The sequence below is a fragment of the Limanda limanda genome, chromosome 14 (assembly GCF_963576545.1).
Source record: "Limanda limanda chromosome 14, fLimLim1.1, whole genome shotgun sequence".
Taxonomy (NCBI): domain Eukaryota; kingdom Metazoa; phylum Chordata; class Actinopteri; order Pleuronectiformes; family Pleuronectidae; genus Limanda; species Limanda limanda.
In genome coordinates, this window is record NC_083649.1 from 18,583,413 (window position 1) to 18,607,550 (window position 24,138).

Genomic DNA, 24,138 nt, shown 5'->3' on the forward strand with positions numbered 1-24,138 from the left:
CGTTATCTGCGATAAACAGTTGGCTGAGAATCCCATTGATTTCTTGAGGATACACGCCCCATTTTCTCTTAATCCGAAATATTATTTTTACGAGACATCTTATTGGTGGATTCATCAGTTTTTTTTTATTTTATTTGTCTGTTATTATTTTAGGCTATCTTATTGTTTTATATTATTCTAGGTTATTGTTTCATTTTATTTATTTTATTTAATTTGATCTCATCACACCGGGCGCATTTTGATTTTCCTTTATACACCCTAATACTGAAGTTCGTTGGTTTAAAAAAAAATTCCAACGTTTTATTTTATTTTATTCTTATAGTGAAGTGCACATTGGTGTGAACTGAAACGTCCTCCAATAGGTGTTCCCCGGCTCTGACGTCACACTCCTCCCCATAGCCAATAGGCTGAGCTTTAAGAGGTGCGCTCATTTCCACGTTTCTCCCACACCGAGCTGCTCGCAGCGTAAAGGGACACAAACAAAGCTCAGCGCACCGATGGCGCATTACATCCCACTCCTCAGGATATATTGAGTTTTTCACAATCGCCACCAATGGGTACATAGTCTTTTTTTTTTTCTTCTCCTCTTGATTGTACCCACACATTCGGATCATGATCCCCAGCCTGTGATCTCTTTCCTGCCTGGTGTTGTTCACCCGCTGCAGCTGACCCCCTCTTGTTGTTTGGATCTGCCACAGCCACATGTGGATCGTTGTCGGAGCGGCTGCGTTTCCCCTCTCGGTTGGTGATGTGTTTCCTCTGAGATCAGCTCGGATGCATTTTGGATTCGCTGGATCGTACACACACAGCCAGGCGGACGCGTCGGGGGGACAGACGCAGCGTGTTGACCAGGGTGGGGAGATAACTCCGGAGGATGCTGCAGTGTGAGAGCTGCGAGAAGCCTATCGTCGATAGGTTCCTGCTCAAAGTCCTGGACAGACCGTGGCACGTCCAGTGTGTCCAGTGCTGCGAGTGCAAATGCAGCCTGACCGAGAAGTGCTTCTCACGCGAGGGGAGGCTGTACTGTAAGAACGACTTCTTCAGGTGAGCAGCCGAGAAAAAGAAAAGAGGGGGAAAAATACTGAGAAAATGCAAATTTGCTGAAAATGATTAGAAACCAATAATACGTGGAATTTGCTCCTGCAAGAAAAGCTGCAAAAGAAAATCGAAAAATGCATTAATTTGAGATATAGCTCATCCTGATGGGACATAAACTATGGATGCTGATAGTCTACATGTTTGAGACTATATGAGTTTTTATCTTTATTTCTAGAACCACAAAAATAATTAAATGCAGGGTGGGGAAATCCTTTATTTTCACATGTATACTTGTTAATTATTATATTATGTTTCATACGATTTGATATGACGAGTGGAATTGGTTCTGTGTACTATTAAAACTCGAATTGGCCTAAGCATTCGTCACCCAAGTAACAAGAAGAGTGGAAAAGCAATTTAGAGAAAAAGGTGGATTAAAAACGTTAAACAGATGGAGGGTGGATTTAGTATATGTTACCTGCACCCATTATCGGACCATTCAAATCCCAGTAAAGTCATGGACGCAAATTATTAACCAAGGCCTGCAAAAATAACCAGTATAGTGGCTGATGGTTAATTTGGTGTATTTGACGATTAACTGACTTTACCAACAGCTCCTTGTGTCGTTTTGATACACCTGGCCTGTAGTATCGGTTGTGCCAAACTGTAAAACCTGCAGAAATCCCCCCCCCCTGTCAGAGTCATGGTCGCATCCCACCTGCATGCACTGACCGGCCCTCTCCCTTTCTAACATCCAGGCGATTTGGAACCAAGTGTGGCGGCTGCGCTCAGGGGATTCTACCCAGCGATCTGGTGCGCAGGGCCAAGAGCAAAGTGTTCCACCTGAACTGCTTCACCTGCGTGATGTGCAACAAGCAGCTGTCCACGGGAGAGGAGCTCTACATCCTGGACGAGTTCAAGTTCGTTTGCAAAGAGGACTATCAGAACAACAACGGCAAGGACACCATCCTCCTCTCAGGTATGGGCCTAATATGTAAAAAAGAAAAAAAAGAATCATGATACGAAAGCTATGTTCTGTTTTAATTCATTATTATTTTCTAAATCAAATATTTCAAAAATACTATTATTAGTAGTCGTATTTACTAAATCAAATTATATTTCTAAATATTTACTTTTATAATTATTTTATATTTATTTTCTTCTGTATTGATGATCTGCTTTGATTCCGTGGTGTATTTCTACGGGGTTTGGCGGGTTCATCATTTAATCCGTCTTTATTCTCATGGCAGTCACGACGTCCAGCGACCCGAGCCTGTCCCCGGACCCCCAGGACCCGCAGGACGACGGGAAGGACTCGGAGACGGGACACCTGTCCGACAAGGACGGGGGCGGCAACGAGAACGACGAGCAGGGCGCCGTCGGGAAGCGACGCGGGCCGCGCACCACCATCAAAGCCAAGCAGCTGGAGACGCTGAAGGCGGCTTTCACGGCCACGCCGAAGCCCACCAGGCACATCCGGGAGCAGCTGTCGCAGGAGACGGGCCTGACCATGAGAGTCATCCAAGTAAGAAGACGAGTAGAAAGAAATAATCATAAAAAATAAAATAATAATGGGGACAAACGGAGATAAAAACGTTCAAAACAAATGGTGTTTATTATATGCCATGTGACCCATTTGCACGCATTATCGGACAGCCATCCAAATCTAGCCAAACAGGTCCCTCATGGCAGAGAAATGTCAAGGACCAAATTATTCACAACCAATTCCCATTAACGACCTTTCAATGGACACTAATCATCAATGTAGTGGCTGATGCCTCTCAGCATTTGCATCTTGCAGACACCCGGAGAGAATCCGTCCTCATCCTCTGCCGATTTTCACCTTTTTCTTCCTTCCACATTAAAAAAACTAAAATTTAACTAAAACTAAAAATTCGCTATATTTAACCCCTAATCCTTGCTCCTCCCATGACGCACATATATCACACCTATTAAACACAGGAGTCACTGAGCTCTAAGGTCCATGTAAAAAGCTCCCTGTAATAAATTGGAAATGCCTTAAAGTAAATGGTGTTTCAGTGCGCAGAGCATCAGTTCGTGCCAAAATGTACTTTCATTTGAATTACAAAAAAATATTTTAAGATAATGTCATCAAACGGGGCTCTTACAGCTCTGATAAGTTGCTGTCTGCTTTCCCAGCTTGTCTCCTCCTTGCTGCTCGTGGTCTCTGACCCTGGCTTGTTCTCTGTGCGCCCTGAAGGTCTGGTTCCAGAACCGGAGGTCTAAAGAGAGACGCATGAAGCAGCTGAGCGCACTGGGCACACGGAGACACGTGTTTTTCCGCGGCACCAGGAGGATGAGGGCGCTGGGGGAGCGACTGGAGCCCGGAGAGCTCGGACACTTCTCTTACTATGGAGGTGAGCCACAGTATTTGTTTAGGGGGGGTGGAGGGAGGGTGAGTCTTCTGATTGGAAGTTGATGGTCTTTTGATGAACAAGCTCATTAGAATATCATTGAGTGAAATTTGCTTCTTTTTTTTTTTCACTGCAAGTCATTTATTGAAGGGGGATTTCTGCTTTTTTTAAAAAATATATAAATACAGATTAAAATTTAATTTAAAAAGAGTTCATTCTGGTTTTGTCTTTTCTCTTTAAATTCAGTCACTAATCCACACATTTGTATTTTTATGACCACAGATTATGGGGAGTATTATGGCTCAGGAGGGAATTACGAGTACTACCAGGGCCCACCTTCATCCCAGGCTCAGACTCCAGCAGACCTGGGCTTTGTGCCCTCCTCTGTCCCCGCCGGCACCCCGCTGGGAGCCATGGACCACCACCACCACCACCACCACCACCATCACCCGGGCCACCACTGTCCGGGAGAGGTGCAGTGCTTCTCCGACCCGGCGGCCCATCACCCTGTGGACTCACCCAGTCCGGAGCCCAGCGGGCCGGGCTCCATGCACAGCATCTCCAGCGAGATGTGTGGGCCCAGCACGCCCTACACCACTGTGTCCCTCAGTGACAATGGATACACCAACCAGCTGTCACAGCCCTCCTCAGAGATGAGTGAAGGCACTGTCTGGTGATGCAGCTGAAAACTGCAACCACAAGGCACACTTGGATTTTGAAGGCAAATCAGTTCTTTTTCTTTTTTTGTTTCTTATCAAATGCACTTTTTAATTTATCTATTTATTGATCTATTTATTCAGTTATTTACTTTATATATTACATATTTATTTGCTTTCATATCTGCTAAGCTCTGTGTATTTATAAATCTCTATATTTGTATGTCGGTATGATTGTTTATTGACCAGCCGATTAACAGTTTGAATTTGACTCATTGCATTCGTAATGCTGGGCTACACAGATCAAGCAATAAACAAACACATTTATAGTTTGCAGAAAAAGTGTTTTTTTTTCAGTGATCGCAGGAGAACTTCTGCATCGTATTTGACTTAAAAATGTAAATGTGAAGGTGCATGGCAGCGGTTTGACCACGTTTCAGTGTTTGACTGACGAGCAGCACCCTCTCTCTCTACATGAGCTCACACGTAATAAAAGATTTCATCATTTAATAACAGATTATGATTGTGATGTTTAATAGGTTGGACCGAAAAACCTCTCTCAGGACCGTGGACGCATTTGTTTTGGTCTTTTTTTATTTATTTATTTGCCAGGCATGTTCCTTTCTAATTATTTGATTGTCGACACACGTTTGCCTTCAAAAGGATATCTTTATAAATCTGCAAATTTTATATGGAATAGAAAAATGATTTGACTTTCACGTGACACAAGTCCAATCTTATATATAGAACAATGGACAATTGTACAGAACAGTCGGTTGTTTACGTCAAGCTCCAGTATGCAGGGGTTTGAATTTCAGCTGTATATATAAAAAAAAAACCTTGATCCAGATTCAAAACCAAATTTTTGTAGCTGTTCTATTTCTGTGGTCGTTCACTGTGGTAGTTTGTATTATGTCCTCATTGAAAATAAAACAAAACAAAACAGAAAATACTAATAAACTGTTGCCAAGTGACAGCTCTCTTCTAATTCTCTGAGGATGTCTGAGTAGAACATGGGTTTTCCAATTTAGCCGAAAACATCTGAGACCCAAGACAGTTTCTTTGAGTGATAAAAATGTCAAATTATTTATATGGAAGTCTCATGTGCCGCCAACAGCAGCATCACTGTTTTTCAGGAGATAATAACGTGATTGTACAAATTCATTTCAAGGGACTGGTGTGTCGGGCGATTCACTGTATAATAAAACACATCATTATTGTTGGATTAATGATTTGGGAGGTGAACGACAGTACTTGTTCATTCAAGTGTGAGATTGATATAGTTTCCTGATTTATTGGAATGTGGATGGACAGGAGTTGATGGAAGCATCTCTTCACAGATGAAAATGTGAAGGTTTCGCCGCAGGACACAGATTTTATAATTTCACAGTGCACGTTAGAGACGCCCTTATCTAAAAACTGCTGAAAAACAGTTGCAGTAACTTTAATCAGCTTCACTCAGTTATTGAAGACGATACTAACATACAATTTAACACCCATCTCACAGTAAATCATCAATTTCTACAATGATTTGTAATAATCCTTGTCGCTGCTATTGATTATTAGAGCCCCAGTAAATATTTATATGCATTTTCATTTGCTGTGTGACGACATGATTTACAGTAGGTTACTAGAGACTTAAGTGTTTTTCCCCCTAAACAAAAAAGGATCAGCATCATATTTCACGACTCGCCCTGTATTTATGTCACAAACACACACACACACACACCAAATCTCAACCTACATTAACCTTATTCTAAGCTGAATCTTAAAACACACTTCATGTTAACCCTAAACAGCTCTAGGGGACAACCCCAACTGTCCTAACGACAGTGTTTTTTACACTGAAGGACACACACACACAAAACTGACTTAATCAAGAGGACTTCATTATCAGCTCCTTTGCTTACGAACTGATCATTTAGATGTTTTAATTAACTAAAGAGCAGACAATGTCTGGTTGTATTTCAGTTGTGAGGTTCGAGCTTTTGTGTCATCTTGGGTTTTGGCTCGAGAGATAAAGAGTGATAAAGACATTACACTGGTCTCCAGGAATCAGTGACAGGCAGTCCTTTCTTGATAAATACAGAAAATGCTTTAACTCATAGACCTTACATTCAAGGCTCCTCTGGTCGTATAAAGTGCAACACAAGTGACAAAGTCAGAGCTAAATGCTGCAACCTTAAGTTGTTTCTGTTGGTAAAGACAGTTGAACATCTGGAAAAGAATATGTGTTCACTGCAGAGGTTTGTTGGTCTGCTGCAGCCTCAACAAAGCTGCAGCTTCTTCCTGTGATGTTAGTGACAGTGCTGGCTAATCTACATGAGACATTCAATGCACATAACATAGAAATGTGGTTTTGTGGGTGCATGTTTATACAAAGGGGCTTCATCTTGTCAATTTTTAGGGGTATTTTCCAGATAATTTAGAAAGCAGCCCTGCAGGGACGTGTGGATCTGCAAATACTAAAGCTGGTCTGAAAATACCACTCAAGTCATGGGTCGAGACCTCTCTGTTAGCAGAGGAGAAATGGGTGGTGACAGAGTGAATATTTTAGAGTCAGGGAGAGGTGAGGAGCATGAAGGAGGACGGGACCAACATCGAATATCTCTAAATTTACATTTGGTGTGCTAATGAGTATTTATGGCAGCAGGACAGTTTAGGTGAGAGAGTGTCAAATAAATGTTGATGGTAATTAAGAAAGACGTGACTCAATGTGCAACGTGCAACAATGTACCTCACTGATGTGTTTTTAATTATTTTAGATAAAATGGAGATCTAACTCAGAGGACCTGAGGTACATACTACAGAGTTGATTTATTCTTGGTTTGGGGCTTTTCAGAGGATATTTTGGACCAAAACAATGTGCCCTGCTTGCATGTTAACGTTTTATTTTGTAATCAAGCCTTCTCATAATGATGCCATTATTTGAACAATAGGATCCCAAATTGTTGAAACCCATAAAAAGCTGTGGATCATATCTCTGATCTTATTGGTTGCAAAAGCTTCTGCATAACTTCAACATAAGACAGTTTTATGACCTCCCAGTAACGTCATTCCTTTTTATAAGATCTAACTTCTTATGTGACTGTATTTTCAACCTATACAAGCTTTAGATCATGTATGTACATGCAATCCATTTATAATGCTAGTTGTCTTTTTTTGATTTCTTCATGACATCACATGATAAAATATGGTTGTCTGCTTAGTAGAAGCTCAAGATTGTTGCTCCTATTTGCAGCTATATCTGTGAAAATGTGATTTTCCAGAGCACATTTTTTTTACCTCGATCAATCAGCTCAAGTTTAGTGAAAATCCATCCGTGCTATTTTGTTCACCCATGCACCCGTACAGGGAGAAAAGAGAAACACACACGGTAAAATACTTGTAGAAAAGGAAGTAACTATGGACTGAAAGATGTCAAATGAATCATATACATGGAAACCAGATATTTTAATTGTTAACAAATGTAAGAATGACCTGGTATCAGAAAGAAACAACAAACATGAAAAGAATGAATAACTGAATATCCATTTTTGGCTCTTATACCAGGTAACAAAAAAAAAGTCTAAGTTTGAATGCAAAACAAGCGTCTCAAATAACCATAAAGGAAATGACACAGTCTTTGATATACAAAAAAAAGGATGTTTTGTTAACTCCGTCATCAGATCTGTATAATACCTTTTAATTTCTGACAGTAATTTCAGTTCAGGGTCCCCATTCTTTTTTTTTTTTTTGGTCTCTATAAAAACCCATTAACCACTGAGGTGAGTTAATGACTCTCAGGCTGCGTCTCGAGCCTTGTTCAGCTGCACATGAAGCATCTTCTCTGGGACCTGAGCTCATCAACAACCGGCTCATTGTCCTCACTGGGGCAGGCTGGAGCTTCACCTGGTAAGTGTGCAAGAAAAGCACTTTAGCATTTTGAGCCACTCTTATTCCCATCAATTAAAAATGAAGTCAAAGTCAAAAAAACACATATACTATTATTCTAGGGCCTATTTTCCCCTCTATCTGCTACTGGTAATATTAGACCACAAGCACATATGATTAAAAGTGTCTTTGGATAGTAACTCGTTGTCATGGGAATATTAGAGTGGTGATTAAATATGTTACACACAACATCGATTTTGTTATCTAAATATTGTTGAGAGAAGCAGAAGTTTAAAGTACAGCTTCAATAGAGAATATGTATAGAAATACAAACATGTAATCACTGTTTTAAACTTTGTCCCATTCCATGAATTAAAGCCTGTGAAGCCTCATGCTTGAACATTCTCTTCTCTGTTAAGCAGCTTAATCCCTGTTTATCTGAACAGAATGCCTTGATTAAGAGAGAGATCTGCAAGTCAAACAGGAGGCCACACAGCTAATCAATTTGAATCTATACCTGCTAGCGATCATGGCAACTGTTAGATAAACCACTTACAATAAATGATATTTGTCTTCAGAGGAACGATTTGCATCACATTCACATCAAAATGTATTTAACTGCTTCCAAAAGGCAAAGGTTGATAGTATAAATCTTTACGGTTTGAGCATTATGCCTTTTGGTGACTTGTGTTCAGGGAATGTGCATTTGTTTGTTTATGTATGTTCATGTCACACACACACACACACACACACACACACACACACACACACACACACACACACAAACACACACACACACACACACACACACACACACACACACACACACTTCCGTAATATACAGCTGAATACATATTTGTATTATTACTGGACAACATTTTATAATAATATGTCTTTTTGTTAGAGACAGAAATTCCTCTTTAACTTCTCATCCAATTCGTAACCTAATAATCTAGATCTAGTTTGGACTGAGATCTGGCGTTTTGACATTTGGCGGCTGCCGTTTCCTTTTTGTTCTCGTGCACACTCCGGCCCAATTCGCTAATTTCCCCTCTTTCTTCACTTTTTCGCTGGAGGCTCGCTATAGTCCACTTTTTGCATGAAAATCATTCACACATACAATTTTATAATCAATGCCCACAGTAATAGGATTCCTCTGGCCATGGGCAATTAATACAACCCCCCCACCCCCACCCCCCTCCGCCTCGTTTTTTTTCCCTCTCTCTCCCCTCGCGCTGATCTCAAAGCTACGAGACATTGGTTTCTCCTCATTTACATATTTATTGCATTGGACTCAAATCTGGCGAGTGATTGATGTGGAGCCTGCCTCCTGAATTTTTAGCGGCCCATTATTATGAAAGAGGAGGAGGAGGGGGCTGCGGCATGTCAGTGTACTTTTGATTAAAGTTGAAGAGGACGAAATCATACGAGTTCCCCACCTACTCTCTTCTCCTGCACTGCTTCTTCTGTAAAAGGCCAAGTGCACAGAAGATTTCAGCTCGTTATAGATATTGACAAGTCACTCCCTCATGAAGAAGATGTGCAGGTCGAGTATATAATGAACATACTAACCTGTTTTGTGTTATTTAGTATCTGCACGTACTGTAACTCGGCAACATTTGATGTTTTGATAATATGGAATTGTTGGACAGTTACAGTCAACAGAGGACATGAAAACACCCAAACTAATACGTTTTTGTTTTAACACTAAAATGATGTCTGTGTACATGAGGGTTGTAGATCCGAGTCAGTAATAATCCCCAATACATGTCAAAACACTCCTGAAAACATGTATCATGTGACCATTCACGCATACTGGGCATGTGCGTGCCCGTGTAAACAGGAAGTGTCTACTCTGCTGTTGGCTGCTTAGTCACAGAAATGACTACAAATGAGAAACAATAAAAGGTGAAAGGAAGAACAGGGATTACCCTTCTTGGACATAAATCTCATCTCGACACTGCATATTTGCAAGGTTTTGCTTCCACTGCTGACGTTAGAGGTGTAACTGGTAAGAAGCAATCGGGAAGCGAATGCAGACAACTACAACATCCTTATCAAATATCACATATCCATACTTCTATGCAGCACCTGGAGATTTCAAGGTTAAACAGGGCTAACAGCATTTCCAAGACTTATCCATATTAGGCACCTGTAATTGTGGGATTATCTTGGACAGCAGATGTAAACATAGCAGTCGTAATGCATTTTTAAAATTAACATGTACTGGTGTAGATGAAGCCTTACTTCGGATGAAATATCAGAACCAAAAAGGTATGTTTTGCATGTTCAGGGGCGGATCAAGGGGCGGGGCATGGGGCAATGGCCCCACCTGAAATCTGATCGGCCCCTGAGGTCCCCCTGTACTGTCGGTGGTCTTGACTATCAATCCTGACGATACCACAATTTGTAAAGAATATTTATTTTCTGAACTTTTTTATAGGTTCTCAATGTGCGTTAACGGAAATGATTTTGAAAATATGTCCAATGATATGTGGCTTTGCTCAAAGTAATAGAGCTAACAGTAAACAAGGAATGACTAGAATGTGCTTCTTACTGAAGCAGGAAAGGTTGCACATATGTTGGACATATTATTGGCCCATCTATGGCCCCCAATAGAGAAAAATCACAGATCTGCCACTGTGCAAGTTGGTTTTCGGGTTTATTCCTGTTTGCCATGTAAAGCACTCTGATGTATTGTCAAAAGCAAGGACGTGATTTGTCCCAAATATAATTGTTGGTCTCTGACTGAATACGTTTGTTCAGATTTGAGTGACTAACTAATTTAGATTTTCTTTCAGGCTCCAGCTCCTCAGCCAAGCCTCATTCTGGATGACGGATGTGTCTTCTAATAATCCGAAACATTTTCCACGTTGAATTCCCTCAAATCAAATCATATGTGATCATTTTAGTTGTCACATCCCTGAGTTTAGTGTCTTCACCTCTGAATATCTTGCGTTTCCTGCGCCCTTATCGTCTCCGTTCTGCGATTGGTTTCAGTGTTTCCCTCCTTATTTTGCCAGTTCATCTTGTAATTCTGTGTAAAGCGTGCCAGCATTATCAGTCTTGACCCTACATGTGTTAAATTCCCAGAGTTTTTCTTATTTTTTCGGCCGACTTTGTGCCTGTGCACCGAACCACCTGCAGTAAAGAATGTTTTTAGAGCCAGATCCAGCCTCTGCATTTGGGTTCTGCCTCTAACCAGTGTGATACTAAAACACTTGATACACAGAAGGTAGATGCTTCCTGCAACTAAATTATCTGTCTTAAATGTTGGACGGCGACGCTGTTCGATGCCGTGATGCCTTGTTGTGGAGCGCAGTGATTTCCCCGGTTGGTTGCCTTCGTCCTTCAGAGCCAGAGGACACTGCTGGTCACAGATCCAGCCATTCCACAGGCCCCATGAGAAGCAGTAAACCAACAGTTCCACAGGGACCTGGCTTTAAACGCTCCACTGCTATGCAATGTAATGTATGAATTTTAATGTGGCGCACCTCTCAAAAAGGGCCACTGCTGGACTGATGTTTGCATTCAGCTCAACTCTTCTAGTCAGCAACTCCGTGCAGACTACAACCGAGAATTAGAATGTGTACGTGATGCGTACGCAGCAGACTGCAGGCTCTCCAGCGCAGCCACCAATCAATCAATCATTATGCCCACCACTCACTTGATATGCATGCACTTTATAATTTGACACAGAATGGGTTGCAATATTAAAAAATATGAATATAGCACAACTAGCTGCAAAGTGTGACATCCTTACTCTCAAAAGAGGAGGCGCTGCCCACACAGGAACACATCTGACATTAATACCAAGTTTAACCTCAAGTGTCTACTAGTCCTCATGTTCCAGCCAGTGGCTGTTCGGGAACATGCCGACAATCTTGAGGCCCATTGGCCAATAACTGATGATGAACTACCCTCTTGGGGCTCCAGCACATATTTTTGGGGCTCCTGGTGTAGACGGTAGATACCCAGGCCAAAAGATCTTCGATTCACCATACACTGTTTACTGTAAGACTAGTTTTATATGAGATTGAACATTTCCCACAATACAAACAGTGACTTTTTGAAGGTGTTTAAGGTCCGGATGACTTTTTAGCTATTGTCTCTAATAACAGCTATCTGCACATGAATGCAGATACATTAAAAAGTCGATAGTCGATGCATTTCTGTCAAACTAGAAACTGGAACGGTCCGGTCAGTCTCGAAATCCTGTCCCTCGCCTACAGACACTGCATCACATACAGAATCTGTTTATAAAGTTTAATATTTAGAAGGCATGCTTACATTAGTTCAGCATTGTAGTGAGCAATCATTTGCTGATTAGCACCAAATGGAGCTCAGGCAGGACTGTAAAAGATTTTGCAGGCATTTGGTCATTAGACCCTAATCGTGGTGACAGATAGAAGGTGTGGGGAGCAAAGTTGTGCGACTTTCATTTGTTGGAGACCATGATCGTCACTCAAGTTTCACAATTACACTCATCCAATGTTTTTGAGATGGTTAAAAACAAAAGATATGTCAATCTTGTACTAAAGGAAAAATCAAGGGATCAGTAACATCAGATGAAGATCTGAATGCAGATGACAGGACGGGAATGGATCAAACAGTCGTTAATAGGAATTAAAGGTATGAAGAACAGCTCAGGGGTCTGAGAAGCAGCTTCCAAAACACAAAGGACTAAAAGCAAGGGGAAAATAAAAAAAACAAAACTTAATTGACAGAGAAAACAAGCCCTGTCCACACCTAAACCAATACCCGTTCATTCTAAATGTCTGCAGTCGTGTGGACAAAGCCTTTATACCCAAGTTAACAAGATAATGCAGGTGAAACTAATAAAGATGGGACATGTAATCAACAGACAGACAAAGACAGAAAGAAAAGCTGGGGAGACACAAATGCAAAAATAAGTTTCAAAATAAAATAGGAAATGTCCAATTAGAGGTAGATCTACTAAATATACAAAACAGAATCCAAGCACAAGGTCATTATGAATCCATAACAAAAATCACCCAAGTCAGAGGGATTCTTCTTCTGGGGAACATGAATGTAGGCACGAAATATCATGGAAATCAATTTCAATAGTTGCTGGCACATATTTCAGTCTGGACCAAAGAGGTGGATCAACAGATTCACCTTCCATCCTTCGAGCCATCATCATCGCAATACATTTAGAATCAGAATCAGCTTTATTTGCCATGTACAAATACACCTACTAGGAGTTTGACTCCGGTGCAGTTGCGCTCAGTGTACTTACACAAATAGATACAATTAACAGCAGACTACCAAAGATAGCAATATAGGCGTGACCACTAGGTGCAATGGATTTAAACTATACAAGACGGTAGAACAACAGGAAACAAAACGTGCAACTTGGGTGGACAAGACACATTTAACTCCTGATATTATATTACAACTATTATATTATGAGGATCCATACCATTCATGTTAATTATAAAGCATGTGAATCTGAAATCTGAATTTACTGACATTTACTGAGAGATACAGTAGGTTCCTGGCGGCCCGTCCTCATCCACTCTTCCAGCTTTACTCATGGACCTCCTCTCATAATTTCCATACCAGTCAATGACCTACAGTAATAATTGTGATGTATGACTCGAGCATGTGACACCTTTGGTTGCTGACCTTTCCCCGCAATCCCAACAATGAGCAACCTTCACCACCATAGGCCCCACCCCTCCCATTCCTCCGTCCTCCCTCTCTCTCCCCTCTCTCTCCCCGCGTCTTGGCGGCGTCGGGCTCGACGTACGTGGCTCGCCACACTCCAGTGGCTCCATGAATGTTAATGTCGGACCGGGGGGGGGAGGGAATGTGAGGAAAGACTGCTTGGTACGTGGAGCGGATTCACCTGCTCTGCAATGCTCATGATTACAAGGAGCTTTGCATTCTGGCTAAGCTACGTTTCTACTGTCTGAGACAAATTTAGAGTCAAGTGCCTGAGCAGCAGCGGCATCAGGGACAAATAGCAATTGTGCACTGAGATTACGGGCCTGATCTTGATTTATTCTTGAAGATGCGTAGACTTGCACACCGTGTTCCCTGAAGTCGTGATTCAAATATTTTGCAGGCGAGGAGCTCGTAACTTCTGGTGCCTCCCTCGTCTTCTGCCAGCAGACGCTCCTTGTGTTTGTGAATCAGACTTACTCGCTTTCATCTCATGTTCAATTAGCCCTCAGCCTGTGTTTACCAATCGCTATGTGACGATGATGATGGGATGCTGTAATCTCTGACCCTCCTGTGGCACGTTCAAGATGCAGATCGGAGATGGAGCCTCTCGTGCGGCCAGCTGACAAGCCGCCTCCGTGCCCCTGGAGAGATTCACTGCCGGGCTATAACTCTGCAGGGATGGCCTCCTCGCATTGAAGATACAATACATCATTTACTTTCATTCTTTTGATCTATTGATGGAAATTGCCTTTCAGAAGTTGGGTTTGAGCTTGATAATTTAGGTCTATCGAGCATTATAAATCATGAAAGCCTGACCTGCATAGGGAAATCTCATTGGAAAGAACTGCCACCATAAAACTATATGCAAACAAAGCCACTAGTATGAATGCAGTGTTTTAATTCAGCTTAAATCCACCTAGTGGGACCCGATGGAATCGAAGATAAACTCTGTGGCAGCTTTGTTCTGGGCTTTAAATGAAATGTTTAAACAGCTTTCACAAGCATCTAAACAAGGATAGCAGCCTTTATTTATTACTGGAACCAACTGCCTGATGGTTTTAGGAATACCCCATCCATTGCAGCTTTTAAATCCAGATTGAAAACGTTCTTATTCACAACAAGTGCTGTTAACTAAAGTATTTTACAAAATCTAAGGTAATATCATGACTGCATTTTATCTTTCTTTATATCTTACACATTTCTATCTGTTTTAATTGTATCATTCACTCCTGCAACTCCTTCATGAGTATTTTAAATCAAAGAAGATAGAACATAAAAGTGCAATCTGCCTGATCCTAAATCAGCTGTTACTGGACACTTCGGAGATATAGAAATTTAATTAATTAAAATTATTTATTCTGTGGCACTGAACAACTGTTGTAGGGGTCATATAGACCAAATTCTTCTCCAATGTGAGTGCAGATATTTCTTTTTACCTTGAAACACTCCACCTGGGACTGTAGCTCTGTACCAGTTAGCAACATTTTACTTATCGTATGTTTATTTCCAGTAGTTTTTGTGTAATCTTGCTACAAACATCCCAACTAACCTACAGACGGGAGCAAAAACATAATTAAAAAATTACTTCCGTCAAATTCAAATTCAAATGTACTTTAATTTACAAAGTAACACTTTGCTTTATAACCTATGGAAAAACACTTAAGTTCACCTAATGTATTTAAGAATATACTATACACTATGCAAACTTACATGCGACTTCATTATATTACTCCCATTTGATAGTAGAAGAAATGTTTTATTTACATCATAATGATAACTATTAAAATGTGAATTTGTTCACAAGGATATTTTTACAAAATCAGATATTGAAACAGCTGTTAATAGGCTGATAATCTAAGTATGGAAATGTATACTACTCTTTCTAAATCATAGATGTGTTTTCTGTGGATTGCAAATCTTGTGGAGGCAGCTCTCAGGCCACAAAGTTGTGTAATGAAGTTGTCTTGAGTTAATACAGAAGACGCAGGTTCATGACCCAGAGGTGATCGGTTTCCTTCACAGACTGGGAGCAACAGCTCACCAACATTTTCAGAACTAATAACGACACAGTTTGAAAAGTGTCAAACTGACTCCGACTGGGGCAGCCAAACGCACTCTACAATATGGGTGAAACGTGAAGAGGAAGGCAGACGGAGCAGGGACGAGATGAGCTCTTCAGAATCTTCAGCCTGGAGAGGAGGAGGAGGAGGAGGAGGAGGAGGAGGAGGAGGAGGAGGAGGAGGAGGAGGAGGAGGAGGAGGAGGAGGAGGAGGAGGAGGACAGCTGGGGCCTGGCACTCCCTCTGTGTCGCTCCGCTCTTTGTCACGGCCAAAAGACTCTTGTTTTCAGGCAGTAATCAGACAGCCCTGGGGCTCTGTAAAGACCCTGTTCGCTTTTCATCTCAACTGTTGCACACAGCCCGCTAATTGGAATCCTGCAACTGGGTCACGGGCATTGTCTCTCAAGTGCTGTCAAGTCACCGAGATGCATGAATGTGGAATTACGGCCTCCTTCGGATGCATGATTGAGCCGCCCCCCCCTCCCTCCTGCGCCATCTTAATGCCTCCATCTCAATCTCATCACAGAACTGATGTTGTCCTTTTTCTTTCAGTTCTGACTGAGGCCGGCCATCCCTGGGATTTGGCAGTAGTATGTAAAAAATGATGTATATGCAGCATCAGCTTGATTAAAGCCAACAATAATATTGTATTGTTTTAAATCCAAATCGTAAGCTGGAGAAAGGACAGGAAGCAGTTTCTTGCACACCTCCAATTTGGCTGCCACCGTCACCCACACTGAGGTAAAGAGTCCCAAAGGTCAGAAACTATAAAAGCATAGACATATGTGTGTGTGTGTGAATACAGTACAGATATCCATTACTTATATATCGAGCATCTTTCAGTTTTTATGTCTCCTTGCAGGTGACTACCAGAAGCCGGAGGTATTCTGTTTTCGGGTTGTCCGTCCCTCTGTCTGCCAAACTGTACATTTGTCCTTCCATCCCATTATTTTGAATACTATATTTCAAATAGGCCTTGGGGATATTTCTTAAAATTTGGTACAAATACTCACTCGGACTCAAGGATAAACGGATTTGATTTCAGTGGTTAAAGGTCACACAGACCTCCTGAGTCTGGAAACTGAAACTGCACTGGGTGGTGGAGGCCTACAAACTCAGGGTAGTAATTCTAAATAGTTTACTCATCTTTCAACTCAAATGTCCAAAATAATGATTTGTACAAAACCAACATTGAATTAAATGTTCATTACATGTACATGTTACTTTCCTGAACTAGTTTAACAGTTGATCATTGAACATTTTATCTCAATGTCACTTTTCACATTCTGCTCATAGTTTTTCCATTAATGACTTGTTAAGGAAAGGGAAGTTTTACCTGTAGTACTGCATCTTACAGTGTCATCCTATGTTAATACTTCAAGGGAACTCAAGCTGAACCAAATTACTCATACTCAATTATAAGTTTCCTAAAGGTGCCTAAAAAACGGCCTATCCATCAAATTCCTGGATCCCTCACCTCCATCCAGATCTGCAATACAATGCAAAGGATTCTTTCCTGACCCACACCAATGTCCGTCCGTCAAGTTCCACTAAACCAAACCTCCCTCTCCACTTCAGTGGTTAAGAACCAACCCGACTTCTGCAGTTCGCCACTGATTAAAAGAATTAGCCGGTCTAGCTTGCCACCAGAAATGAGCAAAAGCCTCTGGGAGACCGCAGAGACCAAGCAAGGCACATTTCCAATTATACCACCAAATGACTCATTTTCTTATTGGGACTCGTATAATTGTGGTGGGTATTGGGTGATTGCAACTCAATTTGTCTTACATATTTGTTGGTAGGGCGGTAATAGAGTTGACAGAGCCGAGGGGATGATATGAATGAACGAGACAAAATAAAAAAATAAAAGAGGATGAGATAGATCCCTCAATATTTGTTTGATCCTCTTCATCCTCCTTAAGACGGTTGAAGTTTAAAAGCCAGGAAGGAAAACGGCACTTTAATCGTCTGAGGATAGAGGAAATCGGAAGTCTATCGTTTTGGAGTAATCAGGAAACGTCTCCCCGGAGAAATAGACTTTGCTCCGACTGCTTGAATTAATGAGGTTTCCCAGTGACGTGATTATCAGTCCTGAGGATCATCAATACATGAACAAAATAAATGACAAATTAAATTACTGCAAATTCTTGAAAACTAGAATTTTGTTAAATCCGATTACGTTTGTTATTTTTTCAAGGAATACATTTTTTTTTCAATTTCAAAGTTACAAGTTTCGACACAAATACAATTCAGACTAAGTTGGATAAGCTTTATTAAAGTTTTAGACACATATAGAGCTTGTCACTGTAAATTCTTCTCCATTCTTGTATAGAAACAGCCAGTTACTTATAAAGCAACTGGATTATATGTCCACATAGAGGCACATTAGAGGGACAGCATCGACCATGAAGCCATTTCACATTGCCAACATCGCTTTCTCTCATCATAACATCTGACACAGTGGATTGAATTCATCATGACGGTACCGTTTTGCTTGTTACGTATACTCTATTCTTAAAGAAGAAGAAGAAAAAAAAAGAGAAAACACTTATTCACTTTCCACGATTTAAACCCGTCTTTCCAGCTCAAGTGGGGAATATGAGATTCAAGTTTTGTTTTCCAAAAAAAAAAATATTAAGAAAATATGTGATATAAACAAACGGTAAGAACATTAAATAGAACAGTTATTGTGGATTACGGTAAAATTAGACAACATTTCAGACTTACAGCAGAGGTCCGCTTATTCAAAAAAGGTTTTAGTTGAAACAGAAAAAATGATCTGTATTAGGAATGACAAAATAAGATGCAGAAAAAAGAAATAACCTAAAGGTGAAAAAGACTATTAAAACAAGCATGCTATTATCCACACTGTGTAGTACCATTAACAAATCCCATTTAAACTATTAACCACTCAGTGTATCACATTTTGCATCACTTGACATGTATGTGTGTGTGTGTGTTTGTGTGTTTGTGCGCACCTGTAGTCTACGCTAGAAGTTTATTTCTGGCTTTCAGTGTAAGGGAACAGTCCTCAGTAAAGTGCACGTACAGCAGCATGTGTGTACTGTGTGAGGGAGAACAGAAGGGACAGCTGTGTGTTTTGTTGCCAGGCGAGCGGCCCATCACTCACTGCGGGGGAACTGTGAAACAGTCCGGGTCTAAAAAGGGACCCTGCCCCTGCTCCCTGCGGGGCTCTCCTGTCCAAAGCTGCTGCAGTGTTCCCTGTCTTTGTTCATTAACTAAGTGCTCCCCACGGTGGAGTTTAAAACCCCCTTTTTCTCTCCCTGCCAATGCCCCCTGGGTAATGTGTTGTCATTGTTGAGCTGGTCATCAAAACACTTGCAAATCTTAACAAGCATATGTCACAAACCACGATGCGTTCATAATATGACAACGTTGTATATATGTTGTTGTGCTCGCTCCTGTTCAAAAGGAGGGAGGCCACTGATTATCATGGAAGCATAGACATCCATTAGAGCCGACTTTGTAAACTTGTGTTATATTAGTCTCTAGATTTTTATTTTTTTTTAACTCATCTTTTAATTGCACTTAAAATACAAAATACATGGATTCATCTACACACCACCATACGCGTAAGACAATCTAGAATATGTTATCGATGATGTCAGTCGTTTTTTGTTTAGTGAGAACAATCTCCAACGCTTCATTAGTGACCTGGCGGCAGCGAAGGCCACCTCGTCCGCTCCTCCAGCCTCGGTCAGGAGCAGCAGCGGCCGAGCCAGGCTCCTCTCTTTTTTTCTGTTTGGCCGTGGTCGTGGCCCCGAGCCGTGAATCAGACAGGCGAGAGAACGGAGGAGAGGCCAGGCTCTCGACTAGGAGGAGGAGGAGGAGGAGGAGGACGACGACTCCATGGTGGACAGGATTCGCACCACCTCTGCTCTCTGCGTGGGGGAGATGTGCTGGGTCATGTGCACGATGGAATCCATGGCCACCTCTGGGTTGGCTTGAACAAGGCTGAAGGCAAAGAGGAGAAACAACCTTAAAATCCTGGGATGTTTCACACGTGTGAAGAAGAGTGCAAACCAGGTGCGCCGTGAAACTTGTAACCAGGTGGTTTACAATCCTCACCTGCGGATCTGTTTGAGGATGTGATCGCGGCGGATGTACTTGATGTTCTCGTCGATGACAGACCTGGCCCCCTCCTCTTCGGCTAAATGCCTCTCCAGCCATCCCACCACCTCCTCGTTGTCATCCCACAGATAGGCCTTAACAATGCAGGGAGACATATCAAAGGAGGGAAGATGAATCAATAAAGCAGAGAAATCAAACCTTTTCTTATGGTTTGAACATAACAAAATTAGAAACCTGCATAAATACAGTACAAACAGTAGAGGAAGACTAAAATATTACGAATCAATGAATAAATAACAACAACAAAAGCGCTGGACAGGCACAAATAGACGGGGGCCCTGATGTTTTGTTGACTGGACCTGACGGTAAAAAAATTTGCATTCATGAGAGCCGGCATCTCCGATTCCAAACAAAGCCAGGCTGGAGGGCTTAGCAAAGATTTGGGGGTGGAGGGGTTTAATGGGCTCTTGCCTTTTTTATGAGCAGTCCTGCTTGAGGTCCACGAGAACATCTAATGCCGTTATTAATCATTTTTAATCTGTTTGCTTTTAATTAAGAAACAGTGTGTTGCTCTCCTATCTGCACGTGCCAGGGCTGTGATTAATTGTGGCTTAAGACAGCCCAGTCCTGATTGGGGATATTATATCAGCTAACAAGAAGGCCACGTCTTAGGAGATCTCCGATGCCGGGGCCGGCTCATGTCGCCCCCCCCACCACGGCTCGTTCTCTGAGCCCGAGACTGGGCCAGAGGGAACCGCAGTATTTATGGATCTCTGAGGGATGTTTACTTTCATTAATGACGATCATTTAAAAGGAATGATGACTACTTTTTATTTTAACTGGCACACCTTGTGGGAAAACGGATGGGAGCTCAGGGATAAATAACAAAACAAAAAAACACCTCTGTAATTATTCCTCCGAGCTAACAAGGTGTTTACTTGAATGAAGCTGCACACATTCCTGAAAACAAGCCTCCGATTTGAGTGAGGAATGAGCCGTTTAACCCTCGACTAAGAGATAACGCACTTATTAAAGCGTCACAGTTACTCATTAAAAAAGACTTGATATAATGATGACTTTGGATATGAGCAGATACACTTAAAAAAAACTGTGGTTGTGAGGAAACCTGATAAAAAAGGTTTAATACACAACCGATACTGGGCTTTCTTGTCATTCAGTCTCTGATTTTTATAATGTAAGAAGTTTGGTGTAATGTAATGTTGATCTGAATTAGAATTGTTGAACTGTGCTAGCTGAAACTAAATTGAAATAACTGACTTCTGTTTGTCGTTGAGAAAAAGGAGGTGATGTTTTCACTCCTGTCTGTTTGTCCGTAAACAAGATTATATCAAAACTGCTGGAGGAATTACCGCGAGTTTTGGTGGAAAAGGTGAGGAAAGAACAGAATGGATTTTGTTGCGGGTCTAAATCAGGGGGTGGATCCGGGAATATTTTTATTTTCCACTTTCTTTAACATTGTGAGATTTGCTGTTTTCACCAATTTCATTGGTTTCTCAGAGACTAAGTCATGGATCTTGATTTTTATTAGATTTTTTGGGTAAAACAGATGTATTTAGGGAACCGATTTATCAGTGTGTGTGAAATGTGGTGCAGATCTAAATAAAACCTGGATATAGTAAATTCAAATGTGGTTTTAACAAGGGAACTGTTGGGACTTGGCAGAGGTATGCATTCTAATGAGTGCCATCATAGTTTTTATACACATAATGGATGTGTAAATTTGAGAAAAGATTGATCAATTAAATAATCTAGAATCATACAGTGACTACACAACATTACAGGTTAATATCAAAATCATAAGCTCCCATTTCAATGAGGTATTAATTATGGTTTTCTACAGCTTCCACTCAAGAGTCTACAGAACAAGCATGATGGTGTGTCGGGGGTTTTACCTTGACGGCCCCCTCGGCCTCCACAAACCAGCGGCGCAGCATGGCCTGGATCTGGCCGTCTGTCAGCTCGCCGTTGGCGGCCTGGATCTTCCTCTTCACCGTGTCCTCGAGCAGGAGACGCCGCAGACGCCAGTAGAAGAACTGACGGGACGTTTGCCACTCCAGGATATCCTGAGAAAAGCAGAAGACGAGCGGTTCATGTTAGTGAGAGCAACTATCACCCACGTTTTAAACATTATTAGATGTCTACACATACGAATGAGTACATTATTTTGAACACATATTTCTCTGCTGATAACATGAAGGTGAACATACAGATCAGTTCAGTTAGTGAGTCTTTAGCAAGTCCACATTAAAAAAAAAAAGATCTCCCTGACTGCCATCCATCCGTGAAACAGCCTTCTGGTCATGTGAGCAAAGCGAGTGTGTGTGTACGTGTGTGTGTTTGTATGTGAGGGATGGGACTGGGAAGGCACAGAATGAGGTGGGACCTGCCTGGGGGCTGCTCTGCGGTTGCTAAGGTGATGGACCAGGGTCATCAGAAGATAATTATGAGGACGAGTCTCAGCAGCTCGGGGAGACCAAACATTATTCACTGGGCAGGTGCGGCAGCAGCTAGACTGATACTTCCCCTGTGGGCTTTTCCGTTTATACACATACCGCACATTTATACTGGAGCAATACATGCACTAAAGATAGCATCAAAAAAATAGTTCTCACCGTGATGACGCCCTTCTCTTGCATGCGACCTGGGGTGTCATGGAGGTCTGCAAACTGCACAGCCACCTGGTGGTAGATGGGCAGCAGGAACTCTTCACGCTCCTTCAGCTGGCTCTCCAGCTCTTTACGATCAGGGGGGCTCAGCTCTGGGGTTCCTGTTGGGAGATTCAAAATAAAACCACGATTTAAATCAACAAATTCAAACATTTGCCTGACTATGTAGACAAGGAACCTTGTGGAACATCGAGTCCTCGGCTTGACCAGTTCCTACACGCACCTGTGAATTAACTCCTGCTAACAGAAAACCCCTGGTTGCTGTCAATGAGGACTGATTTCTGTCAATTTCTATCTGTAAACTCTTCAACCCCCCCATCTTCATTCCAACAGTTTGCCCAAAGCATCAAGCCCACCCCCCCGCCCACACACACAAAGCAGCATTGGACCAAAGTTCCTCTGCGCACCCCTCCAGTGGAATCAATAGCCTGCTCAGGAGTGACAGGAGAGCCGGTGATTGATCCGAGTGAGCTGTGATTGACACATCTCCCGAGGGAACCGCATCGAAGATGATACAATCAACACAGAATAAAGGACACGAGTGAAAGCACACATGCTCCCACCTGATATATGGTTCCTTTCTAAAACAGGATGGCAGCGAGAGGGACTACAAATGAGAACATGGCCGAGTGAGGGGGGGGGAAATAAAGACCTTTTTAGTTAGATCTCAACAGGACTCACCCAGTCGTTCTGCCAAACTCACGTAGACCGGATCGACTCTTCTCATGGTCTTCACCAAGTCCTTCCTCCTGAACTTGATCTCCACTGTTCCTTCAGGCTCCAACACTCCACCGCTGAACGATGAAGAAGGATTTCAATGAGCCATAAGTGCTGTGATAGAGATGTTTCTTATTTGTACCTTTTTTTCATCCAACTCACCGGCTGTCCTTGTCGGCGTACATCTCCATGTGACGAGGGTTGATGGTGGGATCTATCACCACCCAGGAGCCTCCCCTCAGCTCAGCCTGCGGTGGAATATAAACCAGTACCGGCTGCCTGTATTCCCTCAGCCCGTCCACAATGTAGGCGCCGAACTTCAACACCTGGTCGTACATATCTAAGGAGGAACATTTTCTCATGAGACACAGCAAAGAGTCAAACCCAAGAATATATCATTATTAAGGAAGGGCAGGTACCTTTCATTCCTCCAGAAAAGCCCCTCCAGTTGGCAAACACCATGAGAGGTAGGCCTTCTCGATTCAGGTCCTTAATGGCCTGGGCAGTTTTGAAAGCAGAATCTGGGAACCACACCTGTCCTGCTTGTTGGATGATCTGAATACGCAAGTCAGAAACATCAGCATTATCAACCCCACGGGTAGCAGTTCAGTCTTGAGTATATACATCTAGGGATCCCTCACCTTCGCCTCTGAATCCAGATTGGCTGGATCAGCTGGGATCGTCAGCTCAACTGACCTGGTTTCCACAGCAACCACTCCAGTGGGTATCCCACCAAGTCTGAGGAGACAGGACTTTCAGCACCCACGTTTATAAAGTACCTTCACTACATTTTTTAATGGCAGGAGAACTACCTCTGGCAAGAAGGTAACCTTGTCATCTTGGTTGATCCAGTAATTATTTTCCATTTTTTATTACATTTGCGAAATAATGCGTTTTTCAATAATTTCCTTGTTTTACCAAGAAATAATTAGACTCTAGCCATTCTAGTT

The 24,138-nt window shown here is 42.0% G+C and overlaps 2 protein-coding genes across 10 annotated transcripts in view; one reads left to right on the forward strand and one right to left on the reverse strand.

Annotated features, from left to right (window-relative positions):
* The first annotated feature begins 874 nt into the window (after window positions 1-874).
* On the forward strand, window positions 875-4,090 carry LOC133019923 (LIM/homeobox protein Lhx1-like). The gene is made up of 5 exons (XM_061086516.1): window positions 875-1,044; window positions 1,797-2,017; window positions 2,289-2,563; window positions 3,260-3,416; window positions 3,696-4,090. Exons 1-5 carry the CDS (start codon window positions 875-877, stop codon window positions 4,088-4,090), a joined length of 1,218 nt encoding a protein of 405 aa, XP_060942499.1.
* Window positions 4,091-17,947: 13,857 nt separating this feature from the next.
* The window catches only part of acaca (acetyl-CoA carboxylase alpha), a 34,528-nt gene continuing 28,337 nt past the window's right edge, over window positions 17,948-24,138 (reverse strand). For all 9 annotated transcript variants that reach the window (XM_061086631.1, XM_061086628.1, XM_061086636.1 and 6 more), the window contains 8 exons: window positions 23,830-23,926; window positions 23,608-23,743; window positions 23,351-23,528; window positions 23,153-23,265; window positions 22,418-22,572; window positions 21,698-21,868; window positions 19,782-19,918; window positions 17,948-19,667 (listed from right to left, as the gene is read on the reverse strand). In XM_061086631.1, coding sequence (XP_060942614.1) covers window positions 19,526-19,667; window positions 19,782-19,918; window positions 21,698-21,868; window positions 22,418-22,572; window positions 23,153-23,265; window positions 23,351-23,528; window positions 23,608-23,743; window positions 23,830-23,926 — 1,129 coding nt within the window. In that variant the 3' untranslated portion in view covers window positions 17,948-19,525. The remainder of the gene's footprint in view (window positions 19,668-19,781; window positions 19,919-21,697; window positions 21,869-22,417; window positions 22,573-23,152; window positions 23,266-23,350; window positions 23,529-23,607; window positions 23,744-23,829; window positions 23,927-24,138) is intronic.

Bases quoted from the DNA above. Each gene is read 5' to 3' on its own strand.
- LOC133019923 (XM_061086516.1), top strand. From the start codon at position 875: ATGCTGCAGTGTGAGAGCTGCGAGAAGCCTATCGTCGATAGGTTCCTG. The intron at 2,564-3,259 runs GTAAGAAGACGA...TGCGCCCTGAAG, and splicing joins TGACCATGAGAGTCATCCAA to GTCTGGTTCCAGAACCGGAG. The intron at 3,417-3,695 runs GTGAGCCACAGT...TTATGACCACAG, and splicing joins ACACTTCTCTTACTATGGAG to ATTATGGGGAGTATTATGGC.